This window comes from Saccostrea cucullata, unplaced genomic scaffold, assembly GCF_032062105.1.
Source record: "Saccostrea cucullata isolate Sc308-1 unplaced genomic scaffold, CSIRO_AGI_Scuc_v1 ctg9760, whole genome shotgun sequence".
In the NCBI taxonomy this organism is placed as follows: Eukaryota; Metazoa; Mollusca; class Bivalvia; order Ostreida; family Ostreidae; genus Saccostrea; species Saccostrea cuccullata.
Window position 1 is genome coordinate 12,735 of NW_026928452.1, and position 16,092 is coordinate 28,826.

The following is a 16,092-nucleotide window of genomic DNA, read 5'->3' on the forward strand; positions in this document are numbered from 1 at the left end:
GGTTGAAAAACAAGGGAGTTACAGCCATTTGAAGTTTCAGCCAATCAGATTACAGCACACATGCATGCGCGTGATTTCATAAATTTTTATCTTTATCGTATTGAAGAATATCTAAATGAATGACTATATTTTAAAATTCCAAACATTTCGTCAAAAAGCAAAGGACATATAGCCATATAAAGTTTCAGCCAATCAGATTGCAGCACACGTGCATGCGCGTGATTTCAAGAATTTTTTCTATATCATATTTTAGGATATCTTAAATGCATGACTATGTTTTAAATTTCAAAGCATTTCGTCAAAAAACAAAGGAGATATAGCCATTAAAAGTTTCAGCCAATCAGATTGCAGCACAAGCGCATGCGCATGCTTTCATGAAAAAGTTTCTATATCATGCTGTAGATCTTCATAATGTAGGACTATGTCCAAAATTTCAAAAGATTATGACAAGAAACAAGAAAGATATTGAGACTTTACTTTCAGCCAATCAGAGCGAAGCTCACGTGCATGCGCGTGAGGTCTTGCTATTTTGACCATGCCATCTTGTCTATACTACTAATGTATCCTTACATTATGAGTTTCAAAAATATTCATCAAGAAAAAGAAAAGTTACAGCAATATCCATTATATTGATCATTTTATGTGTTGCACGTGCGCGCTCTTGCAAGCACGTGCGCGCAAAATGACCTTCGTTCGGCAAATCTACATAACATGTCTATTGACCCTAAAAACATTTTACCTTAGTCGGATGTGTAGTTTACAAGATCACTTGTGGACAAAATTTTCCCAGGAAGAAGAAAAATAATAATAACTAGTGCTAATTGTAACGGGGACCGTTACAGATGTTCCCCAAACGCTCCCCAACTCCCTTTTTGTGCCATATTCCCTGGAAGCTTCATTAAATAAGACACACTCGATGCATTTGAGACTTTAACTACGTTTACCCAGAAGTGTACAAAGTTCATTCAAATTTTAGCATTGCACACGTGCGCATGTGAATGCATGTGTGTAATGACCATATCATCTTGTCTACACAATCTATATATTTTAATATACTAAATATTAAAATATTTAATCCAAAAGTATTAAAAAAGATGCACTCATTCAAGTGTTTTTTGGATTTTGCTCATTTCACGTGCACGCACGTGCATACTTGAGCATGGTGACCATACCTTTTTGTAGATGTCCGTTACATCTATCTATGTTCTAAATCCCACCCCGTTTGGTTGAAAACCAAGGGAGTTATAGCTATTTAAAGTTTCAGCCAATCAGATTGCAGTGCACGTACATGCACGTGTATGCATGTGCATGGTGACCATATTTTCTTGTAGTAGACCAGTATATCTATCTATGTTCCAAATCCCATCCTGTTTGGTTGAAAATCAAAGGAGTTATAGCTATTTAAAGTTTCAGCCAATAAGATTGCAGCGCACGTGCATGCACGTGTTTTCATGATAATTGCTATATATCATATTGTAGGATATTGTAATGCATGGCTATTTTCAAAATTGCAAAGGATTTCGTCAAAAAACAAGAAAGATATTGAGACTTTAGTTTCAGCCAATCAGAGCAAAGCGCACGTGCATGCGCGTGAGATCTTGCTATTTTGACCATGTCATATTGTCTATGCTACTAATATATCCTTATGTTATAAGTTTTAAAGCATTTCATCAAAAATTTAAAAAGTTACACCTATATCAATTAAATCGGTCATTTCACATGTTGCACGTGCACGCTCTTGCAAGCACGTGCGCGCAAAATGACCTTCGTTCCGCAAATCTACATAACATGTCTACTGACCCTAAAAACATTTCACCTTAGTCGGATGTATAGTTTACGAGATCATTCCCGGACAAAAAAGTACCCAGGAAGAAGAAGAAGAAGAAAAATAATAATAACTAGAAAGTCTGCTATTGCAAGCAATAGCATATGTCGCCCCGTACTGGACAAGACTTTCATTTTAACCATCACTAAAACAAAAGTCCATTAGGTACGTTTGAACAACCATCGAGTTGTATCAGTCCTTTCCATTGGAAACGGAAGACCTTAATTGGGTACATCCCACTTATTATGTTCCCCAAACGGAGTTTGGGAACATATTGTTTTTACTCTGTTTCTTATTATTATTATTATTATTATTATTTTTTTTCTTATTTGTTCTCCGGTACTTTTTTGTCCGCGAGTGTTCTCAGAAACTGTTCACCCAACTGAGCTAAAACCTTTTTAGGGTTAATAGGTGTGTTGTGTAGGTGTGCGGAACGAAGGTCATTTTGCGCGCATACGCCTGCACGTGCGTGCGCGTGAAATGAGTGAAATGACTGATATACTTAGTATAGCTATAACTTTTACATTTTTTGATGAAATGCTTTGAAACTCATTACATGAGGATATATTAAAAGTGTTAATAATATGACACTGTCAAATTAGCACGAACTCACGCGCATGCACGTGCGCTTTGCTCTGATTGGCTGAAACAAAAATCTCAATATCTCTTTTGTTTTTTGACGAAATGCTTTGAAATCTTTACCATTGTCATGAATTAGGATATCCTACAATACAATATGGAAAAATTTCATGAAATCACGCGCATGTACGTGCGCTGCAATCTGATTGGCTGAAACTTTAAATGGCTATATCTTTTTTGTTTTTTGACGAAATGTTTTGAAATTTAAAACATAGTCACGCATTAGAATATCCTGCAATATGATATGCAAAAAATTTCAAGAAATCACGCGCATGCACGTTTGCTGCAATCAAATTGGCTGAAACTTTAAATGGCTATATCTCCTTTGTTTTTTGGCGAAATGCTTTGATATTTAAAACATAGTCATGCATTAGGATATTCTACAATATGATTTAGAAAAAGATTCTTGATATCACGTGGATGCACGTGTGCTGCAATCTGATTGGCCGAAACTTGAAATGGCTATAATTCCCTTGGTTTTCAACCGAACAGGATGGGATTTAGAACATAGATAGATATAAGGGCCTCCTACAAGAGGGTATGGTCATCATGCACGTGCACGCACGTGCGTGCATTTGGAACGAGTGAAATTAAATATACACTTAAATGAGTGATTTTTTAAATACTTTTGGACTAAATGCTATAATATAAACTATATTTAAATATATTTTTTTAATATATAGAAAGTGTAGACAAGATTATATGATCATTACGCACGTGCATTCACATGGGCACGCGCGCAATGTTAAAATTGAATATAATTGGTATCCTTTTTGTGAAAACGTTGTTAAAGTAAAAAATGCACAGATGTTGTCTTATTAAATGAAGGTTACAGGGAATATGGCATCAAAAGGAATTTGGGGAGCGTTTGGGGAACATCTGTAACGGTTCCCGTTACAATTAGCACTAGTTCTTATTATTATTTTTCTTCCTGGGAAAATTTTGTCCGCGAGTGATCTTGTAAACTACACATCCGACTTAGGTGAAACCTTTTTAGGGTAAGTAGGCATGTTATGTAGATTTGCGGAATCAAGGTCATTTTGCGCGCACGTGCTTGCAAGAGCGCGCACGTGCAAAACTTAAAATGACCAATATAAAATGGATATAACCGTAACTTTTCTATTTTGTGACGAAATGTTTTGAAACTTATAATGTAAGGATATATTAGTAGTAAGCACAAGATGACATGGTCAAAATAGCAAGATCGCACGCGCATGCACGTGCGCTTCGCTCTGATTGGCTGAAACTAAAGTCTCAATATCTTTTTTGTTTTTTGATAAAATCATTTGAAATTTTGAACATAGTCATATATTAGGGAGATCTACAGCCTGTATTATAAGATTTATCATGAAAGCATGTGCATGCACATGTGCTTGCAAGAGCTCGCACGTGCAACACGTGAAATGTCTAATATAATTGATACAGACGTAACTATTTAAATTATTGATGAAATGCTTTGAAACTCATATTATAAGCATATATTAGAAGCTAAGACAAAATGACATGGTCAAAAAAGTAAGATTTTACGCGCATGCACGTGCGCTTCGCTCTGATTGGCTGAAACTACAGTCTCAATATCTTTCTTGTTTCTTGTCATAATCCTTTGAAATTTTGAACATAGACCTACATTATGAAGATCTACAGCATGATGTATAAGAATTTTCGTGAAAGCATGCGCATGCCAGTGTGCTGCAATCTGATTGGCTGAAACTTTAAATGGCTATATCTCCTTTGTTTTTTGACGAAATGCTTTGAAATTTAAAACATAGTCATGCATTAGGATATCCTACAATATGATTTAGAAAAAAATCATGAAATCATGCACATGCACATGCGCTGCAATCTGATTGGCTTAAACTTGAAATGGCTAAAACTCCCTTGTTTTTCAACCAAACAGGATGGGATTTAGAACATAGATAGATATAACGGGACTCCTACAGGAAGGTATGGTCATCATACACGTGCACGCACGTGCGTGCATTTGGAATGAGTGAAATAAAAATACATTTGAAAGAGTGATTTTTCATTCTTTTGGACCGAATGCTTTAATATATTGTATATTTAAATATGTAGATAGTGTAGACAAGATGATATGATTATAACGCACATTCATTAACATGTGCACGGGTGCAATGCTAACATTTGAATATAATTGGTATCCTTCTGAGAAAACGTTGTTAAAGTCAAAAATGCACAGAGTTTCTCTTATTTAATTATGCTTACAGGGAATATGACACAAAAAAGGAGTTGGGGAGCGTTTGGGGAACATCTGTAACGGTTCCCGTTACAATTAGCACTAGTTATTTTTAGAATCGGTAGGAGAAGAAAGTAGTGCAGGAAAATTACAAGTTCCTAAATTTGCAGACTTGCATAAAAGAAATCTGGCAGATGTACTGAACTGAGCCTCATACTTGTTAATTGGCAGTATCTTTCCCATCATAAAAGCTTGGGAAATGTAATTTATGAAGATCAGCCGAATTATTTTGTGTATTGTAACGCCAGTGAGAACTCTGAAATTTCCCTCTTTCACTTTCATTTTAGAGGTTCTACCGAAAAACGAATCTGACATGCCACCATCAATTCGAGCATTTCTGCATTGCAGAGAGCTGATGTTGTTATGAGAAGATAAATCATGTGTAAACTTTCTCAGTTTAGCGGAATCATGAACATTTTCGGCGATATGAATGTTTTGTATACAGTGGTGATCAAGGCTTCGCGAACCTTCAGGAGCGGATCAAAGGATTTATGAATAAATTAAAACTATGGAAATGATGTACCAATTTTTTAATTTATACTTGCACTATCTAATGAAATGAATAATATACAAGTGATAGATATACAAGAAAACGCGAAATGATAATAAATGCAGCTGACAATCGTTAATTTTTTTTTATATAGATAAAATAAAATATTTATAAATTCAAGAGACAAAACAGAAGGAGAATGAATGATGGCAAAATATCACATGACGGGAACTGAGTTTTATGAATGAAGATTTTAAAAAATTACTTGTAAGTTGTATATGTTATATCTGTGTATTCTACTTGGCTGTGTGCTTCAAAAAGGGGGGGGGGGTGTCGTCTTGAACATAGTAAATAGCCATAACGTTTGAACGGTAAGTACTAGGGCTTTCATATTTCAAATATGTAATCCTTGTGAAAAGAACTTTTATTGGATACGACGAACTTTGACCCTTTGACCTAGACCTTGGAGAACACATGTGTACATCTGAATCTTTTTTTATGTTTCGTTTCTATGGCAACTGTGAGCGACTCATTACAATTATTTTGAAAGTAGAAATCACTTTGACACATTGCAAGGAATAAACTTTGAAAGTTTCAAAACGATTGCCTGAGTAGTTATTGAGAAAATCGATATTAAAGAATTTTAACTTTCACCTGGTTTCCATGGCAATAATTGATTATTTGAAAATTTTAAATGCGAGGCGCACAAATACAGATACTAATCATTAAAATAAGAAAAGTTTCATGACGAACATTTAAGGGACCAGAGAGAACACTCTCGGACAAAATTCGTCGCTTTTTACAGGTTTCCATGGCAACGGTAGACATATTGGAACTGAACGACCTCACTGCACAACTACAACCAGTGATCGTCCTTTGAGGAAAGTTTCAGGAAGATTGTCCCAGCCATCTCCGAGAAACAGCCTGGATAAAAAAAACATGCGTACAATATCAATATGTCGTCCCCGACTTCGTTCGGGGCGACATAATAACTCCTGAATTTTTCTCATCAATAACTCCTGAATTTTCCCCTTCAATTCGAGCATTTCTGCATTGCAGAGAGCTGATGTTGTTATGAGAAGATAAATCATGTGTAAACTTTCTCAGTTTAGCGGAATCATGAACATTTTCGGCGATATGAATGTTTTGTATACAGTGGTGATCAAGGCTTCGCGAACCTTCAGGAGCGGATCAAAGGATTTATGAATAAATTAAAACTATGGAAATGATGTACCAATTTTTTAATTTATACTTGCACTATCTAATGAAATGAATAATATACAAGTGATAGATATACAAGAAAACGCGAAATGATAATAAATGCAGCTGACAATCGTTAATTTTTTTTTATATAGATAAAATAAAATATTTATAAATTCAAGAGACAAAACAGAAGGAGAATGAATGATGGCAAAATATCACATGACGGGAACTGAGTTTTATGAATGAAGATTTTAAAAAATTACTTGTAAGTTGTATATGTTATATCTGTGTATTCTACTTGGCTGTGTGCTTCAAAAAGGGGGGGGGGGTGTCGTCTTGAACATAGTAAATAGCCATAACGTTTGAACGGTAAGTACTAGGGCTTTCATATTTCAAATATGTAATCCTTGTGAAAAGAACTTTTATTGGATACGACGAACTTTGACCCTTTGACCTAGACCTTGGAGAACACATGTGTACATCTGAATCTTTTTTTATGTTTCGTTTCTATGGCAACTGTGAGCGACTCATTACAATTATTTTGAAAGTAGAAATCACTTTGACACATTGCAAGGAATAAACTTTGAAAGTTTCAAAACGATTGCCTGAGTAGTTATTGAGAAAATCGATATTAAAGAATTTTAACTTTCACCTGGTTTCCATGGCAATAATTGATTATTTGAAAATTTTAAATGCGAGGCGCACAAATACAGATACTAATCATTAAAATAAGAAAAGTTTCATGACGAACATTTAAGGGACCAGAGAGAACACTCTCGGACAAAATTCGTCGCTTTTTACAGGTTTCCATGGCAACGGTAGACATATTGGAACTGAACGACCTCACTGCACAACTACAACCAGTGATCGTCCTTTGAGGAAAGTTTCAGGAAGATTGTCCCAGCCATCTCCGAGAAACAGCCTGGATAAAAAAAACATGCGTACAATATCAATATGTCGTCCCCGACTTCGTTCGGGGCGACATAATAATAATAAGAAACAGAGTAAAAACAATATGTTCCCCAACTTCGTTTGGGGAACATAATAATAAGAAACAGAGTAAAAACAATATGTTCCCCAACTTCGTTTGGGGAACATAATAAGAATAATAATAATAAGAAACAGAGTAAAAACAATATGTTCCCCAACTTCGTTTGGGGAACATAATAAGAAACAGAGTAAAAACAATATGTTCCCCAACTTCGTTTGGGGAACATAATAATAATAAGAAACAGAGTAAAAACAATATGTTCCCCAACTTCGTTTGGGGAACATAATTAGCTAGATCTTGCTTCCGTGTAATTACGCAAGTTTCTTTTCTCGCAAAATATTCATCATACTATTTGAATCAATACTACTAAAGGTTCTGGAGAACGTTGGAATTTTATGGAACGCCGAGACTGTCTTATATGAGGATTAAATATTATATGCAGTGCTTCCTTTATTATATGCGGTACTATTTTTATTATATGAAGTAGTTTTTACTTTATATTGTGTACAACCTCCATTATATACAATACTTCTCTCATTATATGATGTAGATATGTCATTATATTATGTACATCTATCATTATATGAAGTGCTTTTAACATTATATGCGGTAGTTCGATCATTATATGCGGTAGTTCAAACATTATATGCGGTAGTTCTAACATTATATGCAGAAACACAACAATATATTATGTACTTCTCACATTATATACAGTACATTCATCATTATGTGTAGTATTTCTGTTATTATGATGATGCTGATCATTAAATATTATGTCCGGTCCAGTTAGCATTCCGTGCGTTAGATTTTGCATTTCTTTATGATGTAGACACAGTATTATATGCGGTGCTTTCTTCTTTATGATGATGATCTTTCGGAAGCTATCCTTCGGAAACCCCTCTGTTATATTTAGAAAGTTTTACTTTTTGCGTTCTAAGATATGGATATTCTTCATGGTTTTAGGTTATATATTTTTTTATTTATTTAGTTTGACAAAAACCACATGTGGCGCATGTAAACAAAAATAATAATTAATATAGTCACATGGATTTTCTTATATTAATTAAATGCAACACGTCACTCTCTACCATCGGCTCATACATTCAGTGTTTGAGAGAGAAACGAACGACAACTCTGCATGGGAGATTGGCAACACGTATGAAGTTACAAATATTTCTTGCATATTTAACATCTGCTGAATTAAGAATTTCATAAGTTATACATGTATTTTTGAAAAGTGTACAAAATTCACTTATTAGTTCAGGCGCGGATCCAGAATTTTTTTAGGGGGAAGGGGGGGTCACCTCAGTCCTAAAAAATAAAATCCACCCCCACCCCCGAAAAAACGTACAATCGCCTAAATTTTGAATACCTATTAGTGTTGGGGGGGGGGGGTCAATGACTTCTAGTTTTTCAAACCTCTGGATTTTCATACCAATTTAACACAAATTCGCGGTTACTAGGGGGCGGGGGTCTGCGATTTCCGAGGGTGGTCCAATGTTACCTTTTTCTTGCTTTAGTATTTGCAAAGTCCAGGGGTGGGTGTTTTGACCCCAACCCCTCTAGATTTGCGCATGATTAGTTGTTTATAAAGAGGGCACAAACAAATAAAAAAATTATGCTCATCTTCAACAACATTTGATACAATATATTTCATCTCTTGAGTAACATAATCTGCCAACCTCTATCTTTATGGTGTGGACAATTATTTTCAATCCAGTTAAAATAGAACAAAGATTTTTGGAATTGGTAAAAATTAAGTATGGTTGAATTTCAAGCTTGTTAAGATTTCGTTGACTTATTAACTAGATTTATCCCTACATTAATTAAAGGAATTTCGAAGTCATGTCAATACCTCAGTAGTTTAATTACATTGAGAGAGAGAGAGAGAGAGAGAGAGAGAGATGCGCATATCATTGAAATATTTTTACCATTCCATTGTATTTATTGTTAAACTTTGGCATATAAAAAATGTATGATATTCACTGTCTTTAACTGTACTTTATAAATGATATGCATCAGGAAAAGACATGCGATTTTCAGAGCAGACATTATACACGCGCGTAGTAACACCCTCCCCCTTTTCCTAAACATAACTTTTACTATTGAAAATTCTCAATGTGTTTTACTTGTCCACTTTGTTCAGGTAACTTGAGTTATTTTTTTTATCCGGCTGCCCCCCTCCCCCTTCCCCCCACTTTCAAAAACAACGTCTACGTCACTGTATTGAGTCGTCGTGGATTGTACTTCAAGAATTTACTTTTTAAAAAATATGTGGTAGAAACCCTTGTGCCTATTAAATTGAGAGATGAAGGGTAATTTTAAATTATGAAAAATTAGCACACCCCACCCCTAAATACAAGTAAATAAATAATGTAATGTTTTCTATAACGCACTGTTAAAGACCTGCGTACTCGAAGACATCAGTTATTTTTTTTTCATTTTTTTTTAATTTTGAAATTGATTGTCCTACATATGAAATGAATCTTTTTGAATGCCATATTGTTCACAAGAAAAAAAAATCTCTCATTTTTTTCCCACTCCCCTTCTCTCTCTCTCTCTCTCTCTCTTTTTACTTCATACCATAAAATAGATGGCATTTTATTTTACTCTATTACCCTACTTCTTATCTTCTAAAACAATTTAATAAGTTAACGTAGCATTTGTTATTCACCACTTTAATCAGAGACATAAATAATACGCGCATGTATTTTTATTGTACTGAATTAAACAGTTGATAGAAAGAAGAACCTTGAACAGAGAGTTCCGAAGGGTAGCTTCCGAAAGATCATCATCATAAAGAAGAAAGCACCGCATATAATACTGTGTCTACATCATAAAGAAATGCAAAATCTAACGCACGGAATGCTAACTGGACCGGACATAATATTTAATGATCAGCATCATCATAATAACAGAAATACTACACATAATGATGAATGTACTGTATATAATGTGAGAAGTACATAATATATTGTTGTGTTTACTGCATATAATGTTAGAACTACCGCATATAATGTTAGAACCACCGCATATAATGATCGAACTACCGCATATAATGTTAAAAGCACTTCATATAATGATAGATGTACATAATATAATGACATATCTACATCATATAATGAGAGAAGTACTGTATATAATGGAGGTTGTACACAATATAAAGTAAAAACTACTTCATATAATAAAAATAGTACTGCATATAATATAGGAAGCACTGCATATAATATTTAATCCTCATATAAGACAGTCCCGGCGTTCCATAGGAATTCGTGTAAATTTTTGTCCCGCTTATAAATACATTATTACTCCATCGCGAATACAAGTTGTTGTACAAATGTAATTACAGTACCGCGTACAACGATGAAAATACTGACAATAAAATGTCTCTATTGTGTAACATTGGGTAAAATGATTGTAATCATTGAAGACATTTTAAACATGAAAAGTTTACGTTTTCTGCAAATTTGTTTTCGTTATTTTTTATTGTTTAAAATTAAGTTATGTTTATATACCCCTAGATTTGAATTTCGTATAATTACTTTATTCGTGTTGATTTTCTTTTCAGTGTATAGCTTTCTTTACTTATTCCTGGAGACTTGGAGAGTTCCTTTGCAAGTTTGTGAACTACCTTCAGAATTTGTCTATAATCTGCTCCGTCATGACACTGACAGGATTGAGTCTAGAAAGGTATTTTTTTTTTGTCAAATAGGAAAATTCTTTAACAATCAGATCAAGTGAAAGTTTAAACAAAATACCCGGTATGGGGATAAGGAACAGTTCAAGCCAAAGCCCATCAAAACAATACAAGTATGCAGCAGAACAAACACATACCTCCCAAAACATAGAGGTGGAATTAGGTGCCTTGGAGGACTAAGCATTCCCTGCCTACAGCTCATACTCACCTTATGTTCCTTGACATATTGATAGCTAGCAATTTCGTCATCAACCCGATTTATAGAAATAAAAAAAAATTTTAAAAGCAAATTATGATATTGCGAAGCACACATATTATGAAAATATTAATTAATTCTTTGTGTGTTAAGAATTAAAATCCTATAACATTATTTCGTTCGATCAGTCTCATGATTACAAGTTTTGAATGAGAATCCCAAACTGGGTCAAGTACAATAGACTGGGTTCCTTCCAAGATAATACGCCTGCATTTTACCATATAATCTATTAGGTATCATACATATTCACAAAGATTTAGAACCAATCAAGTACGCAAGGATTGGCTATAACGAAGGAAGCAGCAATTCGCAAAACAATCGAAAATAGAACACTATGCACGAAAGACAAAAGGACAATCATTCATCTTGGATAAACACCCCTTACACTCCCAGGGCCCTAGCACACGCAGACATACACACTGATAATTAAAAATACATGTACATAATTTAACTGTGTTTATAATCAAGCAATTTTGATGTTTGCTTGCATTGCACTTTTCATCGAGAGTGAATATTGATCGTGTTATTAATTACATTTTAATTACAGATAATTACATGTATAAGATTAGACTTAATACACAAGGAATAAGTACGATCGATATGAATGAGCAGTATTTTTAGATTTTTTTCCTTCATTATTAATAATAACATATATGAAGTCAACTGAGTTTGGGTTTGTTATCCTAATTAAGTACCATGCACAGACTGCAATAAATAAATTATTGAACCGAGTGGTTCGTTTTTGTTATATGGGTAAATCACATTCAAGGCATCCATTATGTAATTTCCTGTCTTCTTTTGTTGCAAACTTTAAGCTAATAAAAAACCTATTACTTTACTGTATCCTAATGCGTTCCTTAGGAGGATATCATTAAATAGCTTCATTATGATACCACATCGAATCTTGTTTTTCTTCAATCAAAAGATACGTCTGACAAGGTCGAAGTTTTGAAGTCAATCAACTTTCTTTTCTTAAGTTGAAAAATGTCATTATGTGTGATATTCAGCCATTGCTTGATTTGTGAGTAATTTCATTACGATGATTATGATAAAAAGGGTATTTCAAGAGTCTGATATTTCATGACACAGGCACCAAACTCGCTTGAATTTTTGACCCTCTGGTATATTATATTATAATGTTCTGGGGTTCAAAAATTCAAGCGAGTTTGGTGCCTGTGCTTGTACCAATCCTCATATTTTGTACAATTCGTTTTATTTCTCATTCTGATATTAAGAAAATCAGAGAAAATGATGAATTTTTGAAATACAGATTTCTAAATATGTCAGCTCAACGCCAAAAGTAAAGTTTTTTAAATTTAAATGTAGGTTAAAACATAGACCAATGGTAAAAATGATGATATCTAATAAAAGGTCTGAATATATGAAAGTTCTGAAATCACAAAGCCCTGACATTGTGTGGATGATTACTATAGTACATTGATCGATCGATTGGTGTTTATCACCAAGTCGGCAATATTTCAGCCATATTTCGAGCATGTGTAATATAAAAGCCCTAGCTCCAATATAGCTTAACAGTTTTGGCCAAAGTTTGAAATCATGTATATCCCCAAAGTCTACACAACAAAAGGCTGCTATAAAAGTGCATTTCATTAAATGGACCTCTCAAGAAAATAATATCAGTTTGTATGTCAGACAGTCATGACTTGTTAGCTCTTCATGGCACTATAAATTAAAGCAGCAATATGAGCTGCATGTTTGACATTGAAAAATTTTGTTGCAAATTTGTAATAAACTATTTCAATGACAGAAAAAATTGAACTTTTATAAACTTCCGTTGTGTATATTAACGTTGGAAGAACTCTTTATAAGCTTTGATTGAAGCAAAATTGCATTATTGTCTGTCGTCCTGTACAAAAATCATTTCTGATATTAAATACTGTATATTTGATTGTACAGAAACATTTTTTGTGAAACATTTTTAAACTTTATTTTGGTCTTATTGTTCATAAGGGTTTAAATTACATAAAAATTAATCATAATAACGCATTTTACCTGCAAAGTAAAATTCTCAAAAATGCAGCTCATATTGCTTTAGGTTCATATCTAGAATTTACTTTACATTTTCAGATACTATGCTATTCTCCATCCGATAAAGTCTAAGTATGTTTGTACGATAAGTCTAGCAAGACGAAGTGTTGCCTGCATTTGGATTCTGAGCGTCATCATGGCAACCCCAACTCTTGCAGGCCAGGTAAATTGAACTGTGTATAGACGAGTTACATGAGTTATACAGAATAAAATTCATTTAATTCAACATTTTACCATGTAACAACATCGCTGAGTCATTCTTTGTACCGGGTATATTATTAAGACAATTAAGGAAAGAAAAATAATCGTTAGCTTATTGCGGTGAGCAAAGAGCCAATACTCTTCTTACAGTTCTTATTTGCTTTCATTTGTTTCTATAGTGCCAGTATTGCATGCAGTAGAAATACAACAGAAACAGGTGCCTTTATACAATGTGATAATGCTATAATTCAATGTTCGTTAGCTGAACCTGATCCTTCAAGATACATAGTTTAAAAACACATTACCTTGTGATTGATAAATAGCATTCTCCTAATAGAATATAGCAATAATTAAAAGTACTTGACATTTTAAAAAACTGTAAAGAATTTATGCACGTATTGTTCCCTGTAACATGTATTTATATAAAACATCACATATAAAATAAAATAATAAATATGGCATCTAGTTGAAAGTAAAGATTATAAATTTTTACTCCAAGGTTATCATAATCAACCCAATATTTATTATATTATACTGAATGTTTAATGCACAGAAAATACAGGTGAAACGCATGCATATAGTTTCTGCTCTGTCAATTCTTTTTTATATCACTAATCAATGTTGTCTGCTGTCAATTTATATAGCTCTAGGGACGTGATTTCATCATTAAAATGGAAACCGTGTTTTACCAAAAAAGAAATATGAGGAATCAAATTTAAAAGTTTACAAGAAATAATGGCACATGTATTGAAAAAGTGTATAGTATTGGAAATTGTTACCCCCCCCCCCAAAAAAAAAACCATAGCTGACTAAGATAAAGCTCACTAGAATGTAATATATTTGTAATATTCTTGTCACTGTTTTATTAGACTCACAAGTTGGTAGGTACACACCGGAATGCCCATTGGTGTATATTGGAGTGGGACAATATCTTTGTACAGAGATTGTATGGTGTTTACATGTTCCTGATCATCTTGTTCGTCCCATTCGTGATTCTAAGTTTCACTTACACCAGCATCTGTAGAAAACTATGGAAAATGGATGGACGCGACCAAAATATAGGGTAAAACAGTACTTTTAAAAATACTTCAGTTATGTACACATGTATATAAGCATTACTTGATTTTTGCCTGTGACGTGAAGTAAACCAAAACAGCTGTTCCATTTTCTTTGTGATATATAATTAATATAATCACAAAAAAGTCGTCGGGATCACAAAATTGATAAGATAGCATTAATGTTACAAACTATACACTTAGTTTTAATTCACGCCTTAGCAATGTCAATGACAATCAAGAGACTGTCCAACTTCGACGAGTGTTGTCAAGACGAGACAAAAAAACCATCACCAACAGAGGGATTCATGGCGATGATACTTATTCCAGGAAGCAGGTAGGTTGCACGTGGAGAAAGTCATGAATAATTGATCATTTCTAGCATAACTGCAAGAACCAGTTGTCATTTTCACAAAAAAGATACATGTTGTTTAAAAATTGTAAACATTGACAACTGTTTTTTAATTAAGATATCATTTTTTCCCAAAGGGATTATTTATTCAAACTGTATTTTAATGTTATAGAAATATACCAATTTTATCCACAATAGCTTAGACCATCTTTAAAATAATTTTTTTATTCTTTCTCAAAGGGCAAAGTAATTAGGTAACCAAGTATTTGTATCTGCAGATATGGCAGTTTTATTTGATAGATCTGAATATATAACGAATTATATTTTGTGACCGATTTAACAGTTAACAAATTTATTCAGATCCCATTATGGTCATTGCTTTAAAAATATTGAGACTTGATGTGCCATAACTTTGGAATTAATTGAAGTTCTAAGATCAGATTACTTGACTTTTATTTTTTCACATCTAGGTCGTGAAGATGCTTGTAACCATTATCATCCTTTTTATGATCTCCTGGGGACCAATAACGACCAACAATCTCTTGGTATCCTTTGACATCCTAGACAACTTGCACATGGGAACGTTGAAACACGTCCGCCAAGCGTTTTATGTGTTATCGTACTTTAATAGTTGTGTCAACCCAATTGTCTATGGGTTCATGTCCAAGAATTTTAGGAAGGCGTTTATCATTGCACTAGGCTTTATGTGTTTTGGTCGCAGACAGAGAAGCCGATTTTTGGATGAAACTGTCGTACGTTTTTCTACAGAAAATCGCTCTAGCAGTGTAGTACAGAGTTATCAATATAGGATTTCTAAACAGTTCACGAGAGAACAGAGCACCTATGTACACTGAATGATGTACAGGGAAATTTCTATCAGAAACTGGTCTGATACGCAATTCAAAACAAAGGCATGAATGACAATGAACTCAAGACATCTCAAACTTCAATATGGACTTTTTCTATAGGGCAACCATAGTCATGGTCTGCGTATTAATATTTTCTTTCAATATCAAGAAATACCGATCTGTGTATTCACCACTTATAAAACTTTTATTTTCAATCTTACTTTATTCTTTG

General features: G+C 33.7%; 1 protein-coding gene across 1 annotated transcript; it reads left to right on the top strand.

Moving 5' to 3' along the window:
* Positions 1-10,970: 10,970 nt before the first annotated feature.
* On the top strand, positions 10,971-15,888 carry LOC134277634 (QRFP-like peptide receptor; the record flags this gene model as incomplete). Its single annotated transcript, XM_062759965.1, has 5 exons — positions 10,971-11,092; positions 13,444-13,567; positions 14,475-14,668; positions 14,883-14,997; positions 15,483-15,888. Coding segments are annotated over 5 exons (939 nt in total), but the record flags the coding sequence as incomplete, so codon positions are not given.
* Between the last annotated feature and the right edge of the window lie 204 nt (positions 15,889-16,092).